The 19,761-nt window shown below is 38.1% G+C and overlaps 2 protein-coding genes across 3 annotated transcripts; both read right to left on the reverse strand.

Annotated features, from left to right (window-relative positions):
• Nucleotides 1–8,199: 8,199 nt before the first annotated feature.
• Nucleotides 8,200–9,662, reverse strand: LOC130965484 (uncharacterized). Its single transcript, XM_057890244.1, has 5 exons — nucleotides 9,484–9,662; nucleotides 9,272–9,408; nucleotides 9,046–9,196; nucleotides 8,669–8,934; nucleotides 8,200–8,576 (listed from the first exon to the last, which is right to left on the reverse strand). The coding sequence occupies exons 1-5, from the start codon at nucleotides 9,660–9,662 to the stop codon at nucleotides 8,200–8,202; spliced, it is 1,110 nt and encodes a 369-aa protein (XP_057746227.1).
• Nucleotides 9,663–13,561: 3,899 nt separating this feature from the next.
• On the reverse strand, nucleotides 13,562–19,006 carry LOC130968716 (probable protein disulfide-isomerase A6). Of its 2 annotated transcripts, none has more exons than XM_057894129.1 (13): nucleotides 18,770–19,006; nucleotides 18,225–18,290; nucleotides 17,853–18,004; nucleotides 17,298–17,382; nucleotides 16,709–16,806; nucleotides 16,551–16,606; nucleotides 15,911–16,028; nucleotides 15,634–15,661; nucleotides 15,456–15,547; nucleotides 14,961–15,117; nucleotides 14,723–14,847; nucleotides 14,441–14,540; nucleotides 13,562–13,944 (listed from the first exon to the last, which is right to left on the reverse strand). In XM_057894129.1, the coding sequence occupies exons 2-13, from the start codon at nucleotides 18,279–18,281 to the stop codon at nucleotides 13,879–13,881; spliced, it is 1,134 nt and encodes a 377-aa protein (XP_057750112.1). In that variant the 5' UTR covers nucleotides 18,282–18,290; nucleotides 18,770–19,006; the 3' UTR covers nucleotides 13,562–13,878. The 2 variants fall into 2 exon arrangements, with proteins under 2 accessions (XP_057750112.1, XP_057750111.1); XM_057894128.1 differs by having other exon boundaries at nucleotides 18,765–19,000.
• Between the last annotated feature and the right edge of the window lie 755 nt (nucleotides 19,007–19,761).

Consider the following 19,761-nt stretch of genomic DNA (forward strand, 5'->3'; position numbering starts at 1 on the left):
TCACGGATGCAAAGTACTATCTTTGGGATGAACCATATCTCTTCAAGAGATGTGCAGACGGAGTAATCTGTAGATGTGGGCTTAAAGAAGAAGCATAGAAGATCCTCTGGCATTGCCATGGATCACAGTATAGAGGACATTTTGGAAGTGAGCGAACAGCTACAAGAGTCCTCCAATGTGGCTTCTACTGGCCTACTCTCTATAAAGACTCCCGAGTGTTTGTACTTAATTGTGACAGTTGCCAAAGATCTGGCAATCTGCCTTACAGTTATGCCATGCCTCAACAAGAGATCTTGGAGATTGAGTTATTTGATGTATGGGGTATTGACTTCATGGGACCTTTCCCACCATCATACTCAAACACTTATATTCTGGTGGCAGTGGATTATGTACCCAAATGGGTGGAAGCTATTGCAACACTCACTAATGATACTAAGACAGTGCTGAAATTCCTCCAGAAATACATCTTCAGCAGATTTGGTATCCCTAGAGTACTAATCAGTGATGGGGGCACTCATTTCTGTAATAAACAGCTTTACTCTGCTTTGGTTCGATATGGAGTTAGCCACTGGGTAGCTACTCCATATCATCCACAGACAAATGGGCAAGCTAAAGTCTCTAATAGAGAACTTAAAAGAATCCTGGAACAGACTGTGATTAACCGTAGAAGGGATTGGGAAAGAAGCTTGGATGATGCTCTGTGGCCATACAGAACAGCATTCAAGACACCTATAAGAACTTCTCCATACCAGCTGGTGTATGAAAAAGCCTATCACTTGCCAGTGGAACTGGAACATAAGGCCTATTGGGCAACCAGATTCTTAAACCTTGATGCCAAGTTAGCTGCAGAAAAACGATTGCTCCAGTTAAATGAGCTAGAGGAATTCAGACTCAATGCTTTCAAAAATGCAAAAATTTACAAAAAGAAAGCAAAAAGATGGCATGATAAGAAACTGTCATCCAGAGTCTTTGAGCCAGGGCAGAAAGTTCTGCTATTTAATTCTAGGCTCAGATTATTCCTCGGGAAATTGAAATCCCGGTGGAGAGGTCCATATGTGATTACAAGTGTGTCACCGTATGGATACGTGGAGCTTCAGGATAATGATTCTAACAAAAAATTCATTATTAATGGACAGAGAGTCAAACATTATCTTGAAACCAATTTTGAGCAAGAATGCTCAAAACTGAGACTTGATTAAAGTTCAGTAATAGTCTAGCTAAAGACAGTAAAGAAGCGCTTGCTGGGAGGCAACCCACCATTGACAAAGTTTATTTGTTAATTAATTAATTTTTACAAGTTTATGTCAATTATCTTCAAGGTAAAATAGCAATTTCTTGAGTTCACAAAGTTACAGAAGGATCCACAGGATAAAACAGCAAAAAAGAAGCTCACTGGTGCGAAAAAGCCAGTAAGAGCTGTTTTGGGCGCTGAACGCCCAAAAGAAGCATCTACTGGGCGTTCAACGCCAGTAAGGATAGTCATCTGGGCGTTAAACGCCAGAAAGAAGCATCCTCTAGGCGTTGAATGCCAGAAAGAAGCACCTTCTGGGCGTTTAACGCCAGATTTATAGCGTCCTGGGCGTTCAGAAAAACGCCCAGTGACAAAGGAGTTCCTGGCGTTCAACGCCAGCTAGAAGCAACAGTTGGGCGTTGAACCCCCAGGAGAAGCTGCAAATGGGCGTTAAACGCCCAAAACATGCAGCGTTTGGGCGTTTAACGCCAGGATTGTGGGGAGGAGATAAATTCGTTTTCAATTCACATTTTTTCAAATTTTTATGTTTCAATTCATGATTTCTTGCATAAACATGTTACAAACTCTCATCCTTCAATTCCAAAAATTTTAATCCTAATTTCTAAAATCCCTTTTTCAAAAATATCAAATGTATCTTAATTCATAAACACACATCCTTTTTCAAATCCCATCCAACTTCTTTTCTAATTTTTTTTCAAAAATCAATTATCTTTTCAAAATAATCCCAAATCTTTTTTTTTTTAATTCAGATTTATCTTTTTCAAATATCTTCTATATCTTTTCAATTTTCAATTATATTTTTTTTCTATCATATTTATCTTTTACAAATCTTACCTTCTATCTTATCTTTCTTCAAAATTTTCGAAAACCCATCCCCCTCCCTTTAAATCCACATTCGGCCTCTCTCCTCTCCCCAACAATTCGAAAACTAGCTCTCCTTCTATCCCTCTCCTTTCTTTTCTTTTGCTTGAGGACAAGCAAACCTCTAAGTTTGGTGTGTTTATCCGTGATCACTAAACCACACCCACTAAGATCATGGCCCCTAAAGGAAAACAACCCACTCCAAGAGGCAAGAAAGAGAGTATTCCAAAACCACTTTGGAATCAAGGGAAGTTCTTAACCAAAGAACATTCAGACCATTACTACAAAATAATAAGTCTAAGGTCAGTGATCCTGGAAGTCAAATTCGATCTGAAAGAAGATGAATATCTGGAGATCCAAGAGCAAATTCGAAACAGGAGCTGGAAAATCCTAGCTAATCCTGAAACAAAGGTGGGAAGAAACATGGTTCAGGAATTCTACGCTAATCTGTGGCAAACAGACAGGCAGAGAATATCTGGAACTGCTCTCTATGACTATCGGACCTTGGTCAGAGGAAAGATTATTCACATCCACCCTGATAAAATCAGGGAGATCTTTAAGCTACCTCAGCTGAAAGATGACCCAAACTCTTTTAATAGGAGAATGATGAGAACAAATAAAGGCCTGGACAAGATTCTAGAGGAAATATGCCTCCCTGGAGCCAGTGGACCACCAGCACCAAGGGCGTCCCAAATTAACTCAAGAGAGAAGATCTCAAACCAGTCGCCAGAGGCTGGCTGGACTTCATTGGGCGTTCTATACTGCCCACTAGCAACCGCTCTGAGGTCACTGTTAAAAGAGCAGTGATGATCCACTGCATTATGTTGGGAAGAGAAGTGGAAGTTCATCAGCTGATTTCGTGTGAACTTTACATAATTGCAAACAAGAACTCCAAAGATGCTAAATTGGCTTATCCAAGTTTAATATCTATGCTATGTAAAGATGCTGGAGTGAAGATGGGAATAACTGAGTATATCTCAGTTGAGCGACCAATCACCAAAATATCAATGGAAAAACAACAAGTGCAGGATGACCCCGTCAAGAGGAGAGCACAGGAATCCCTCCGGAAATCCCTTAATTTGAATACTGGGAGCATCTTGAAGCATCGGTTACCAAGTTGCAAGAAGCTATGGACCAAATAAAGGAAGAACAAAAAAATCAAAATAGCATGCTTTGCAAACTGCTTGGGGAACAAGAAGAGCAAAGGCGTGACTTGAAGGAACTGAAGCGTCAGAAATTATCTCTTGAAGGACCAAGCACCCCACAGACTAGAGGAACATCCACTTCCCAAAATAAAGGTTGTTGAGTCCTAATCTTAGCTTTACTCTATGATACTTGTCTTATAGGAATTTACCTTAGAAGTTATATAGGAGTAGTAGTAATTAGTATATCTATTTTGATTTTATTTCCAATTAAGCTATAATTTATTTTTCTCATCATCATCAAACATGAATAAAATAGTAGATTTTTAGAATAAAGGGGCAATTTAATTTTGAGTTCTTAATAAGGAAAATTCTAATTATTTATATGTGGTGGCAATACTTTTTGTCTTCTGAATGAATGCTTGAACAGTGCATATTTTTTATACTGAATTTCATGAATGTTAAAATTGTTGGCTTCTGAAAAAATGATGAATAAGAGAAATATTATTGCTGATCTGAAAAATCATGAAATTGATTCTTGAAGCAAGAAAAAGCAGTGAAAAAAAAAAGGGAATCATTGGATAAAGAAAAAGAAAAAGCCAATAACCCTTAAAACCAAAAGGCAAGGGTGAAAAGGATCCAAGGCTTTGAGCATCAATGGGTAAGAGGGCCCAAGGAAATAAATCCAGGCCTAAGCGGCTAAATCAAGTTGTCTCTAACCATGTGCTTGTGGCATGCAGGTCCAAATGAAAAGCTTGAGACTGAGTGGTTAAAGTCGTGATCCAAGGCAAAGGAGTGTACTTAAGAACTCTGGACACCTCTAATTGGGGACTTTAGCAAAGCTAAGTCACAATCTGAAAAGGTTCACCCAGTTATGTGTCTGTGGCATTTATGTATCCGGTGGTAATACTGGAAAACAAAGTGCTTAGGGCCACGGCCAAGACTCATAAAGTAACTGTGTTCAAGAATCAGCATACTAAACTAGGAGAATCAATAATACTATCTGAATTCTAAGTTCCTATGAATGTCAATCATTCTGGATTTCAAAGGATAAAGTGAGATGCCAAAACTATTCAGAGGCAAAAAGCTACTAGTCCCACTCATCTGATTAGAATCTGAGCTTCACTTGAAACTCTGAGATATTATTTCTTCTTAATTTCTTTTTTATCCTATTTTATTTATCTAGTTGCTTGAGGACAAGCAACAGCTTAAGTTTGGTGTTGTGATGAGCGGATATTTTAAACACTTTTTGGGGGTAATTTCATGTAGATTTTAGTATGTTTTAGTTAGTTTTTAGTATAATTTTATTAGTTTTTAGGCAAAATTCATATTTCTGGACTTTACTATGAATTTGTGTGTTTTTTTGTAATTTTAGGTATTTTCTGGCTGAAATTGAGGGAGCTGAGCAAAAATCTGATTTAGGCGGAAAAAGGACTGCTGATGCTGTTGGATTCTGACCTCCCTTCACTCGGAATGGATTTTTTGGAGCTACAAGAGTCCCATTGGCGCGCTCTCAATTGGGTTGGAAAGTAGACATCTAGGGCTTTCCAGCAATATATAATAGTCCATACTTTTCGTGAAGATAGACGATGTAAACTGGCGTTCAACGCCAGTTCCATGTTGCAGATTGGCATTCAGCGCCAGAAACAGGTTGCAAGTTGGAGTTCAACGCCAGAAATAGGTTACAACCTGGCGTTCAACTCCAAAAATAGCCCAGGCACGTGAGAAGCTTTTGTCTCAGCCCCAGCACACACCAAGTGGACCCCAGAAGTGGATTTCTGCACTATCCATCCTAGTTTACTCATTTTCTGTAAACCTAGGTTACTAGTTTAGTATTTAAACAACTTTTAGAGATTTATTTTGTATCTCATGACATTTTTAGATCTGAATTTTGTACTCTTTGATGGCATGAGTCTCTAAACTCCATTGTTGGGGGTGAGGAGCTCTGCAGCATCTCGATGAATTAATGCAATTATTTCTGTTTTCCATTCAAACACGCTTGTTCCTATCTAAGATGTTCATTCACACTTCACTGTGAAGAAGGTGATGATCCGTGACACTCATCACCTTCCTCAATCCACAAATGTGTGCCTAACAACCACCTCCGTTCTACATTAGATTGAATGAGTATCTCTTAGATTCCTTCATCAGAATCTTCGTGGTATAAGCTAGAATTCATTGGCAGCATCCTTGAGAATCTGGAAGGTCTAAACCTTGTCTGTGGTATTCTGAGTAGGATTCAAGGATTGGATGACTGTGACGAGCTTCAAGCTCGCGATTGTTGGGCGTGATGACAAACACAAAAGAATCGATGGATTTTATTCCGACATGATCGAGAACCGACAGATGATTAGTTGTACTGTGACAGAGCATTTGGACCATTTTCACTGAGAGGATGAGAAGTAGCCATTGACAACGGCGATGCCCTACATACAGCTTGCCATGGAAGGAGCCTTGCATTTATGAAAGTGAGAAAGCATTATGTTGCAGGAATTCAGAGGACAAAGCATCTCCAAAACTCCAACATATTCTCCATTACTGCATAATAAGTATTTATTTCATGCTCTTTTATTATATCCTGACTAAGAATAATAAGATAACCATAACTTGCTTCAAGCCAACAATCTCCGTGCGATTCGACCATTACTCACGTAAGGTATTACTTGGACGACCCAATGCACTTGATGGTTAGTTGTGCGAAGCTGTGAGAAATAGTCCATTAATATTGGCATACACAATTTCGTGCACCACCTTCCATCGACAATCGACCCACAATGATGACGGATGGTGGCCGATTCGACTATCCGAGTGGTTTGAGGTTTGGGCAAACCGGCGCACTGATGCATACCGGTTGCGGATTGATCACGCAGATATATTGCATCCCAGCCATGATTACTATAGGTGGTACTATGTGAGAACAAGGAGGTTTTTGTCTGCCCCAGATGCATTGCATGATCTGCGCATTCACGTTGTCCCCGCAGATGCGCCGGCAGAGTATGGAAGAGGTTCCGTGGTTAATTTGCCTCCGGTACCCCGAGACTATAGGCATCGCCGCCCGCGTACAGGCAGAGTTCAGGGGCATGCTGACCCTGCGGATCATGAGCCAGATTTTCCAGAAAAAGACTGACCCGGATTTCAGCCAGACATGGGTTACGATGCTCTGCCGCAGGCTCCTCAAGTTCCCGGGGACTACTACTACCCGCAACCTTTTGTAGCAGCGCACCCCAACCAGCCATCTTCCATTCAGCAATTTAAGTCATATCAGAGTAGCTACGAGGTTGGCAGTTCATCCCAGGGAGGTACGTAGGACTTAATTGATTCGATGGACAGAGTTGGATGGACAAATTTCTCTTTGTTATTTGACGGTTTGGACCATTTCATCCCTCAGTAATCAACCCTGCATACACCCACAGATCTTGCACTCGCCCTGCCCTGCTCTGACACTTAGACCCAGCCCGCTATTGCGGGGAGGATATCCACTTCTGTCGAGGACACAGTTGGCTCCGCATTGCAACCCTATGACGCTATGCAGATGCAAGGCTGATGGCTAAGTTACACCAGTGCTGATTCTACCGTGGACGAGGATAAGGGACAGGCTGGTCAACCCCGCTGAGCCACTCGTGCCCCTATGTATGGTACCGACAGACAATTGGGTCACGAGCACTATTAGTTTTATGTTACATGTTCTATTTACTATATGTTTTACCATTCAGTGTTGTTGTGACTTTTTCCATGTTGCTTTCATTTCCTTTTTTGTTCCTTGTTCGAAGTTGGTGCACTGTTTCCATTATGTGTTGTTTTAGTTTTTTGTTTTAAGTGTGGTTTTAGTTTGTTATCATCCTTTGAGAAGGGTATGTTTTTTTAGTATTGATCACCACATGAATATGTTAACATTGGACGATAACAACAACAACTATCTAACACACACAATTTTCATTAAATAAAATAGGAAGACACATTTGACATTTTTCAGTACAACGAAACACAAAAACAGCCAATACAAACTACAATACACCAAATCCGAAGTAGTCTAGGTTGCCAAAGCATGTGGACAATGTCGCCTTGTATGTCCTGGTTGTCTGTAAAGGCCGCACCACTTACCTGGTCCCGGCTTAATCTCGTCCATCTCATTCCGAATCCTCATAGACATCGGACGTCCTTCCATGGTACGTCGTAAGAGTGGGTTGAGACGGACACGTTGTCCTTCATAGGGGGCCACATCTCCTCATCCGGCATTGGAAGGAATTCCATTTCGTAGACCCAAAACACGCTCTCAATCCGATAAACCAAGTCAACGTACTGTTCCGAATCCAATCTCACGTATGCGCAAGCTGCCAGAGCATGAGCACATGGGTAGTGTAACACCTGGAAGTAACCAGAGTCACATCTGCGATTCTAAAGGTTAACCCAAAACTGAGACTGCACCCCTGCAGCAGCTATCTCGTCGACTGTGAATATGGTCATTGCTCGATCGTACGACATCACTAGCATCTGTGAAATTCTCTCACGGTTCGCTAATATGGCTTTTTGCAAGAACTATGAGAACACCTGACCGCATACAATCTGCGCTTATGCTTGCCGGCCCTTCATGACGAACAACTCATTTAGGCGATGGTAGGTAGACTTCACAATTGCACAGACCAAAAGATTTCTGGTGCCCTTGAGGACGGAGTTGATACACTCAGAAAGATTGGTCGTCATGTGACCATATCGTCAACCGTCGTCAAGGTGCTGCAGCCATTTAGGTGGCTCTAAGCCTCGGATCCAACCCATCATCTACGGAGATGTTACGGGATCCTCGCTACTGATTAACTCAAGGTAGTACTACACCTGCTCTTGCATCTTCGAATACGCAACATTAACCAGGTGTCTTTTGGCCTCCTTACTATTGAAACTTGTTGCGAAGTTGGAGGCAATATGTCGTACATAGTATACGTTGTGGTCCTAGCCACATCCTTCACGCTCAAATGCGGCCTTTATTGCCGCATGCCTATCCGAGATAAGCAGAACTCCTGGCCGAGTTGCTACATGTCTCCTCAAATTAGTTAGGAAGAAGTACCATGAATCTGTGTTCTCTCTTTCGGCAAGTGCAAAAGCGACGGGTAGAATGTTGTTATTTCCGTCCTGTGCTATACCCATGAGAAGGGTGTCTGCATACTTACCATACAAGTGTATACCGTCCACTGACACCAACAGCTTACAGTGCCTGAAAGCTTGAACACATGAAGGGAACGACCAGAAAACCTGGTGAAATATGACACTATCACGATCTAGAGTGTTCCCAACATAGTACGGCTGCGTTTGGAGGTCAACAATCGTCCCTGTTGTGAAAATATTTGGTTAGTCAAACATGTAAAGGAGCAAATTGACACTCAATAGCGAAGACCATACGATGGTAAACTACAACTAATACCTAGGACGAAAGCTTGTAGAGCATTGAAGTATCTACGCAGCTGGTCATACAAATCATCCCAATCACCATAGATCCTTGCGATTGCCTTCTGCTTCACGTGCCAAACCTTCTTGTAAGATACCTTATACCCGTACGCTGACTCAACCAATCCTTGCAACACATTTACACAAATTGTCGCATCAGCATGCATCATGGGGAATATGTACTGGCAGATGACATTGCTATCAAGTTGAGCGTGGTCTTGAGACATTGAACTTGCCAAGCATCTATGAAGCCCTTCGTATTTTCAAATTTCCCAAAATCTAGAAGACCATGTTTTCGCAACCCGTACCATCCAACGACATTGATCCCCGAACTGTTTGCATCAACAAACATACCGACTTTGGTCTGACTCTACCACCTTATATTCTACACTCCTACGGATGTTGTAGTTTTTGACTGCCAGCATCGCTGTTTCCCAGTTGAGAAACTTCAATCCAATCTTGAGCTCCATCTCACCTGACACAGCGTAGCTGCTCGGTCTGTCCTCTGCATTGCTCGAATGCATTGCTCAAAGATTTAAGGACAAGTAGTGTGCTAGTATGCTGGAGGATACACCACTACCTCTCGATTCGACACGTGTTGGAGGAACAAATTCGCCATGCAGAGGCTGCGTTTCCGGTACGGCTTCTGCCTCATCACTGCTGAAATCTTCAATCTCATCCTCGTCAGATGTTTCTGCAATGCTAGCATCAGGATACCTATCCAACCCAACAAGTGCAGAAGGGGAGGGGCGTTCTACACCAATTTCTGGATTCTATTCCTGCGTAACAAACGCGTTGAAGCTTGGACTACGGGCCCTACCGGTATCCTGACCCGGAACAAAATCAGCTGCTCCCAGATTTTTGACACCCACCACATTATTGGAACTGGACGAGCTTCTACCAATATCCTGAAGATTTAGACAAAGCTCCAACGAATATATGCTTCCTATGCTGCGATGATAAGAAAACATTATCGACGCATGCTAATCACATTTTATCTGCATTTTTTTATATGCAAATGAGTTGGCCACTGCAACAGCCATTCTGTAAGTCAGCTTCGTGATTTCTTTTTTCCCACCATGCCGGTATGCATCAGAATCAGATTCTTCAGATCTTGCAATGATGTCTGTGGCGGAATTATTATCCATAGTGGATCGTCGCATACGAATGTAATACCTTCTGCCGTATGAGAAATTTCTGCATTAGGGTATATAATGACATAAACGTTCTCCAAAGCCATATACAAAGCAATCCAATCTTAACAATGGAAAAATTTTTAGAGAGGAAGAAGGTTGTGAGGTTCAGAGCAATTTCAGAGAGTTGGAGGAGAATGAAGATAATGCCTTCTTCCGTGGACGAAGCAGCGTTTATATAGCCAAATTGAGGTCCCAATTCGTGGGCAGTACACATGAGGTGCACCATCTCGCGTGTACTGACAGTGAAATGGATCCAATTCGTGCCCGCCTCCCTAGAGTTCTACAATTCGTGGCTGTCAGGCACTAAATGGCTTCTCCTCCATTTTGTCTGTGCCGCACCAGACTTGGAAGCTGCTGCTGTCGGCTCCAATTCGCGGCCGCCGGGAGTGAGTTGACGTGCATTTCCATTTCGCGGACGACGCCCATGAGGTGGCCCTGCGTATTTCAGAAACATTTTCATTTGGTGCGTATAAAAAAAGCCGGGTTATCGGTGACCAAAGCTGCACTTGGGGCATACAAAATTTAATCCCTGACCTTCATTGGGTCCCACTGCATCAGAACATGTCATCCTCGTTGGTTTTGCATCGTTAGCAACCCTCTCTAGTAACTTGACATGTTCCTTTCTACACGTGTAGAAACTTTTTTTTTACTTAAACTAAATAAAAAAATAAAAAAAAACTGTTTAAATAGAGAAACAGCGTCATTTAAAATTATTCTTAAATTTCTCTCGAGTAGAGCTTCACATAATAAAATTATAAATTTATTGTCATTTTTGCTATGGTATCTATCACCATGTTTACATCTCTCATAATTAAAAGAAAGTCAACACGTCAATTTTGATGCATGATATCCCTTATTTTGAATATCAACGGATTAATAAATCTAAAATCATCTTGGTGATTAATAACAAGATTAAACACTTCCAAACAATCTATCTCACAAATAATATTTGTTGACCCACATCTCAGGTTAAGAGAGATTCTCTTCAAGTAACAAACAATTTTTGTTAAAAAATAGTACCAATCATTCCAAAACAGCTCTTTACCAATTCTTATTACAATATCTAACAACACAGACAAAATTAAACACTATTACCCAAACCAAAATAAAATAACTAACATTACAATTAATCTTAAAAATACTAATAGATGAAAATTCTAAAAATCATTTAAAATAAGAAAAACATATTATAATTCAAAAATATTCTTATATCCCTTTTCTAAAGCTAATGCCAGACAAATTTACATGATAATACTTGCCAACAAAACGATTGCCCTAATACTAAGTAAAATCACACATTAAAAGTCAAATGCAACATAAACAAAATAAGGTGGACTAGTTATGTTAATTGACTCTATCATCTTTCTGGAACTGGAGTCATTTGTCTTGGTACCCTAAAATCATGCGGGATCTTGAGTGATCCAAAGCGAAACACAACCCACATAAACAAATTGGATTTTAAAGTAGATACTAGTGTACAGCCCGCACTTCGTGTGCTTCGTTCAATTTCTCTATTAATGTTTTGTACCAAAAAATTTTGCATTGTTCGCTTTATTTAATATTTTTGGGTGATCCGCTAGCGATTATCGCATGGGTTGCCAAAACTATTCTTGCTCATTTTGCCAAGGATAAAATTTCATCTAAGATAGAATATCCAAAATTCCGCGCTTATCTAAATGACGCTCCAAAAAAAGTGTCTAAAATAAGACCAAACAGCTTTTTATAAATCTTAATAAACTTAGAACATATTAACACGTAAATAAATAAATATACTTTTTATTTTTATATAATATATTTTAAATATATACAAAAAATATTAATGCATAAAAAGGTATAAATCTTTTCTATTTACTAAAATTAATTATGTATGGGTAAAATTTTTATTATATTAAAATAAATTCATATTAAGATGTCATTTTATATTGTAACAATTAAAATATAAAATAATTAAATTTTATTTTATATTACCTGACATGAGAGATTATTCATATTAAAATTAAAAATATCTTAAATTATAAGAATATAATTTAGGGTTTTAGATTGTTACGAAATCTACCTAATTAAACATTGAAATTTAGATTTTGCACTGGAATCCGGACAGAATAATAATGGGGAAAAAATACATCCAAAGAGTAAGGGAAACAGAAACAATATGAAATATGCTCCAATCTACTAAAGGAGATTCGAGAAGCGAAGAACATGTTGATGCAGATACTTTTAATTGCATGAAAAATGATGCAATTCATCTTTACGTATGAGTGGAAATTGAGATTCAACAAAACCTTTTTGTTCAAAATAACCAATTATATTGGGACATAATTCATATACCATGAAATCCTAGATAAAAAAACATGGAAAGACTACTGAATCATTCATCATATTTTGAAATTTCAAAATTTTTGTTGAGATAAACTAGACTAAATCCTCATTTTGGTACTTGAGATTCACGCAATTACCCATTTTGATCTTCGAAATTCAAAATTATCCATAACGGTGTCCCAGATACAGTTTTTGGCACTATTTTGGTCCCTAGCGCCGGAATGCTTAGATGGCACCCGCCTTACCACGTGGGACGCAACAATGGCTAGCTGACATAGCAAGATTTGTATTTAAATCCAACGTAGTTCTTTGAAACTCTAATTTATTCCAATTATTGTTCTGAGTTCCATTCTTTTTTATCTTCCTTCTTCTTGTATTCTTCTTCAATTTCCTCTTCTCCTTGTTCTTCTTTGTTGTTCATCGCCGTTAGTAGAGAAACCATGATTTAAGGTGGGAGCACCACAGCTAGAAGCTCAATTCGCTCTCCTTAGAGTGGTAACTGGGCTAGATCACAACCAGTCATCTCTCAACCTCTTGGCGACGGCAGCTACTCTCTCTGCTGCTGCCGACTCCTTCTCCTTCCATTCTCTCTTCTCTTCTTTTTTCTATGTTTTGTCTTTCTCTCATTTAAATTCCCATCCTTACAAGAGCAAAGGTTACTGAAATCCTCTTCGTTAAAAAACTTCATCTTTTGAAAATAACCCTTTTTTTTCTATTGTTGAATTTGATTTTAAAATAGGTTTGAGTGATTGATGTTGTTCTTAGTATTATAGGCAGTGAAGATAGATTGCATGTGAGAAAGGGTGGCTATGTAATGGTGGGGGTTCATATGTGGTGGGGTGGAGCTATGAAGTGTGCTGGCAATAGATAGGACTATGAAGTGTAAGGGATGGTGAGTGATGGTGATGATAGGTAATGATGGTGGTGAAAGGATAACAACGGTGGTGGGTGGTGGTGATGATAATGATAGAAAGAGAAAAGTGACGAAAAAGAAACAGCAAAAAACAAAGAGGAGGACAGCATCAATAATGTGCATAAATTAAGATTTTCGAGACCAAATTAGATCCTAAATCAAATCTTGTTGTCACTTGGCCGTTGCAGCTCCTAGCATGTTAATATTTGCCACCTAAGCATTTCGTTAACCGACTCAGCGTCGAAAGAACCTAGGGACTAAAATGGTGCCCAAAACTATATCTGAGATACTACTATGAGTAATTTTGAATTTCGAAACCAAAATGAATAATCGCGTGAATCTCAGAAACCAAAATCGGAATTAGTCGATGAAATAAATAGGTTATATCATCACACTTTTTTTTTTTACGATTATCACTAAAACTAAATCTAAATGGTAGAAATGTCATCAAATTAATCCATTTCTAGGAACTCAGTTATGGTGGCCATTCCCCCATAGCAATTATCACGTAAAAGTGAGTGTCATCAAACATAATGGTAAATGTCATCATGTTTCAAAAATCCCTCGGGTCAAACTACAGAGATGGGGACGAGAGAGATAAAATATCTTCCCCCAAAATATCTATGCATTCATTATACAAGGCCAAAGAGTCACAAGAAGTCTCCATGCTGAAAATCTTCCTGCTGTTTTGGCATCTCAAAATGCTGGGGGCGGAATGCTATCTTGGAGGATAGATGGCTAACAAATGTTCCTCTATGTTTATGCAAATGCTGACAAGATATTCTTCTTAAGTGTCAACTCATCAGCCTTTGACGGGCTAACAGCCTGCATCAATCAAACATGGACCATGGAGTACAAAAGATGTAAATTTGCTTCAGAATCATGTCTCTAATTTTATTTTTCTTGATTTAAGCTTTTTCCTTTTTGGGTTGATAAAGGGAAAAAAACAACTATGGCAGTGGCATCATCCGAGAGAAGAGAAACAATAGATGAAGGGGGAACAAGACACAGATGTAGGCCCAAATCAAAATAATGACCCAAACTGATAACTATAGGACAGATGTTTTCTCGACACATCCCCGACAACCTTGTGAATAAGAAGCCTTCATTTTAAGGTTAAAAGGTATTTTTTATGATGTGACTTCTTCCTCAATATTCCTTGACAAAAACAAGTTCTTATTAAAAACTGCTTATAATTTATGAATGATTTCTTGACAGATATAAACTTTTTCCTTCAATGTCCCCTTTTTTTCTACAAAATAGTTCAAAATAAAGCAATAAAAATAAGTTAAACCTTGGTTATTTTAACTGAGAATATTACCTTCTCAAGAATGCGCTCCAGGCGCTGGATTTCATTCTTGGCATAATCAGAACCTTTCTCAGTAAATTTCTTTGCAGCCTTCACGTACATCTTTCCATACCTAGTGAAACAGAGTTATATTATTGCATCCAGGTTAACAACTATCTAAACAAGGAAACCATTGGAATTACGCATCTCTGCCCTAACTGCTTCCTCATAAACTTTTGGCCGTTAACAAGAAAAAGCAAAGCGACGCCAAAAGCAATTCAATTACGGCAATATCCTACATAATGGTGATGTTACCTTGAAGCAGAACCCTGGAGCTTATCAACTTCCTCTTCAATGCGGGAAAATACTGCCTTTTTATCTTCATCACCCGCAGCAACAAACTCCTTTACCAAGGCATCCAAGCTTTCAACAATACCAGCCTACAAAAAAGTATCAAATATATGAACAAAATGCAGAACATAAAACTCCGAAACCACCACCACAAGGAGAAAAAAAGTTCTTGTTTTCCCCTCTTAAATAGCATATTACTCACTTTTGATGTAAGCTGTCCTTTCCCATCACGACTTGTACCACATTTCTCATTGATAAATGTCACAAAGTCATCCAAGTCCCTCCCACCTTCATAATCTTGTCCAGCTTTGTTGGTCTTTGGAAAGAACTTCAATGTAGGAAACCCACTCACATCATACCTGCACAAAGATTCCAGCAGATCCAAATTATTTATCATATTGTGATCTTCCGGGCCTATGATCTTCACCAACTTTGTTGCTCATGTTTTGTCAGACTTTAATCATCCGTTTCACTTCATTTATAATATACTGAAGTGAGCTGAGAAATATAACGCATGACAATATACTAGAGGTAAAACTGCACCATGACTTGAAAAAAACAAAGACAAACAATGAAGCCTTTCAACATGTGCCTTCATCTTAAAATAACTCCCTTCTTCGGTTGGAATATTCAGAAAGATTTATGCCTATCGAAGACTAGTTTTCTTAAACAAATAGATTGGGTTGCTAAAACGTACTTTTCAGCAAGATCCCTGTGTTTATCAGCATCGAGATTCGCAATCACTACATCTTCCTCAAGTTTAAATGCTGTGGCAACTTTCTCATAAGTCTACAGGTGGAATAAAAAAAGTGAAACTTCATATTATTTAACCCAACATTAAATTGATAACAAGGTAAAATAAGATATTTACTTACAGGAGCAAGGTTTTTACAGTGTCCACACCTGACAGAATTACAAAAGTCAATAAGATTTAATGATAAGGGTTTTTGAAACACTTATTGAGAAATATATATATATATATATATATATATATATATATATATATATATATATATATATATATATATATATATATATATATATATATAACATAAACTAAGCCTACAAACACTTAAGAAAAACAACAACAAAAGAAAAAGTAACTAAGATAAAAAGTTAGCAAAATAACAATATAAAATTACAGCCAAGTACCATGGTGCGTAAAACTCAACCAATACATCCTTAGTTTCATCCAGAACAATGTCGTTAAAATTCTCAGCTGTGAGCACCACAACATTGGAGGGAGTTGCAGCAATCTTCACATTGGTTCCTGTAAACAAAATCCCTTGTCAGAAAGTACCACTATATGTGCAAGGATGAAAAAAAAAAACATTAAACGAGAATAAGGTATAAGTAAAAGATAACTAAAAATTGGGCTGATGCTCCACCTCATCACTAGTAAAGCTAAAATAACTAGATGAAGTGAGCAGAGTGCAGACTATGTTTCACTATGTGACATGACCAATGGTGTAAGATATTTGATTCCACATATGACCTATTCAGGAAGCTACTGATAGGAACAGATTTGGATTGGTTTATAGGAGGAGAGGTAAGGAGTAGATAAGCTGAATTTTCACTACTTAATTCAAAATTGTTGCTGGTTGGCTGCCAGTTAGCTCTTTTAAGCTAGTATAGCAGGTTAGGAGCAGTAGTTCTAAGCTTAACTACTGCCAATAAATACTAGGGATTAGTTAGTTCTAGTTAGAGAGAAAATTCTGTTCAGTTTATTAGTTCAGGAGAGGAAAATTCTCTCCACAGTTGGTTAGATCCAACTGTGTATTTCAAACAGTACCTCCTTCTGTATTGACAAACTCAGCAAGTGATTCTGCAGTGCGTGGCCCCTCGTACCTACAGATTATATTTAAAATTCAGGTATTAAGCATGAAGGAATGACAGCTTTGACAAAACAGGTAACCATGAAATGAGACAAAATATAGTATCGATCCTCACTTTTTGGGTTCCAAAGATCCCTTTGGGAACCACTGAATTGTTGGGTACCCAGAGACACCATATTTGCTGCAAACACTCTTGTGTTCATCACAGTCCACCTGCAACACGTTAAAAAGTAAACCTTTTCAATTTATCAATGAAAAAGGTCAACAAGAAACCATACAGCATACAAGCGCAAGCATTATATGGAATGTGAACCAAGTCTTATTACTTTTCTCAGTCTGTCCCCTCTCTTTCACTTCCTCAGTTTATGATTACTTCATTATAACAACCATATTTGTTTAATACCAGAGAAAAAAAAGGAAGGGATATCATTTTGAAGATGTACGAGAAAGTGAAGGGAAGGAATGTATTTCATTACATAAGAAGATATGTGCTAGATGCTAATTTAAGAATAAAAACTAAAGAATCAAAATGATAGATTATCCCAAAAAAAAAAAAAAATCTTTCTACCATCCTAGTTAACTAAAACTTGACATTGAACCATAAATACATAAGAACCCTGGCACTCAACACACATTGCAAAATGAATCATATTTGAAAGGTGTTGAATATAGAGAAAGTGAGAAACACCACTTTGCTTGCTTACCTTGCCAATTAAAACAGATTTAGCTTTCTTGAAGCTGGAACCGAGCTTTTCATATTCAGGGGCAAGCTTTTTACAGTGCCCACACCTATGGTAACAAAAGTGGTATGAGAAATACAGATCGAGAATTAGAAAAAAAATGTGCATCTTATCTTTGCTGGATCGCAAAACAAAATTGACACGATGAATCACCCGACAGAGTGAAAACCTGGCAACTTTCTATATATATATATATATATATATATATATATATTATATATATATATATATATATATATAATGAACTCAGAACCTTCGGTTGGCACAAAAAATGTCTCGTTGGTACCTTCACTCTCTCTAGTGTCATTTATACAGAGATCTTATCATCTAATAACTTATATTAAAGGAATCAAATCAAAGAATATAAAGGTAAACATCTATTAATCTACAAAATCAAAGAGATAAAGGACAATAACACATTCTATTCGAACTGTATACTGAACTAAACCCTAAATAAGGTAAAAATTGAATCAACAAAGGAACCAAAAATGGATTGGTGATTATATTTTATTTTATTACCAAGGAGCGTAGAACTCAACGAGTGCTCCTCTGTCCTGACCAACCTCCTTCTCAAAGTTATCTTCGGTGAGCACAACAACATCGTCTGCAGAGACAGATACGAAGACGAGAGCAAACACCAACACTCCCAACGCTAAACCCCTGCTCCAGATCTGTGCACGCGTCAAAGTGTCAGAGGTGTTCGGGGTTAATTAATGGTCTAATTGTTCTGCCTATTTACAAAGATCGAAGCATAAAAGTGGAACCAGATATTGCCTTCATCAATTATTCATCATACTATTATATTATCAAACATGGAGTGCTACTATCTGTTATGCTTTAACAAAAACACAACGCTAATTTTGTTTGTGGAGGTTCCAAGTTTCAACATACCTTCTTTCTCGAATGGAGCTGAGCAACTAAGATGCCATTGTCAAGTTTACGGTGCATCTTCTGGATCTGTCACCCAAGGTGCCCCGTTAATAAGAGTTAAGTTTCCACAACTGAAATAATTAGCTTGGCTTTGTGCAAAGGACTTTAAAATATTCACTACTAATGCTATTGGACTTTTTGGTTAAAAGATAAGCGATAAAGAAAGGTGTCTGAAAAATAGGTTCATTGCATCTCCAACCAGAGATGAAATATGTATTCATTCAATTGAACCAAAACCAGTTTCTCAAAATCATCTATCAAAATATTCTAGAATTGATTAGATTAAATAAGAAATAGAATGAAATCTGAACCATTATCACAGTCATTTGAAACATCCATCTTTAGAAAAACTCAAAAACAGGTCTGAAAGCAGACATCAAATGCAAGGTGAGGGATAAAGAAGAACAGATCTGATAGAACACCACCGAACATCAAGGACAGCTTCAGACTCAAACTGGGGAAGACGAACAAACAAACAAACAAATAGGACCAGAGAAGAACCTCACTTCGACGACGACGACAGCGAGCACGAGGCCTTGCAAAAGAATATGAGTGACACTCAGAACGGAGAAGCCTGATCGGAGACGACACCAAACGCAGAACGAAATCTGACGAAAGAAAAGTAACAAAACCAGATCTCACGTCCAAGAGGCACGCTTGAATTACTAGCAACCACGTTGGGTTGAACGAGGGTTTAATAATTTATTATTGCTGTAGGGATAAATGGGGAAAGAAAATTTTCGTACGTAGTCTATGTAGTATTGAATTATTGGGTTACGGACTTATAGAGGTGGCAACATGTACCCTACCCGCGGATACTTAGGCTGGGTTTGGTAAAGCTTTTTCAGGAGGTGCTTGTGCTTTTAACGTCATTTTGCGTTTGGTAAATTAAAAAGCTCAAGTGCTTGTGCTTGCGGCTTTTAAAAGTTAGGGATGCTTTTGAAAGCACCTAGGAGGGAGCTTTTCAAAGCTGGCTTATGCTTACCAAATTTTTTTCATTTTTTCGCACATATTTTCCGCTATTATATTGCCATTAAAATCTTCATATATTTCTAACTTCTCTTCCTAACCTTCATAAAATCTAACACAATTTTCATGTATTTTTTATTTTTCAACCTAATCTTCACAAATTTCAACACAAATACATCTCTATCACATATTAGGTATGAACTTCTATCTATTTATATTATTTTTTTGCGTTAATTTTGTATTTTTTCAGTAGATATATTATCTTTGTTTGTTTTTTTCTGTTCTTTGAAACGGGAAGAAGTTGATGAAAACCAATCATAAAATTTTTTTTGCATGAGCATTAGTCCAAATTATAATAACAACATGTATATACATATGTAAATATAGATATATAATCATAAGAGTAGTTTATTTGAGATATGTGTCCCATTTTTTATGATCTGTAAAGGTGAGCCAATATACATAGGTGGGTAATGGACGTACCAGTACTAACATTGGATTACATACAAATTTTATGTACTTATATAAA

The sequence above is a fragment of the Arachis stenosperma genome, chromosome 3 (assembly GCF_014773155.1).
Source record: "Arachis stenosperma cultivar V10309 chromosome 3, arast.V10309.gnm1.PFL2, whole genome shotgun sequence".
Taxonomy (NCBI): Eukaryota; Viridiplantae; Streptophyta; class Magnoliopsida; order Fabales; family Fabaceae; genus Arachis; species Arachis stenosperma.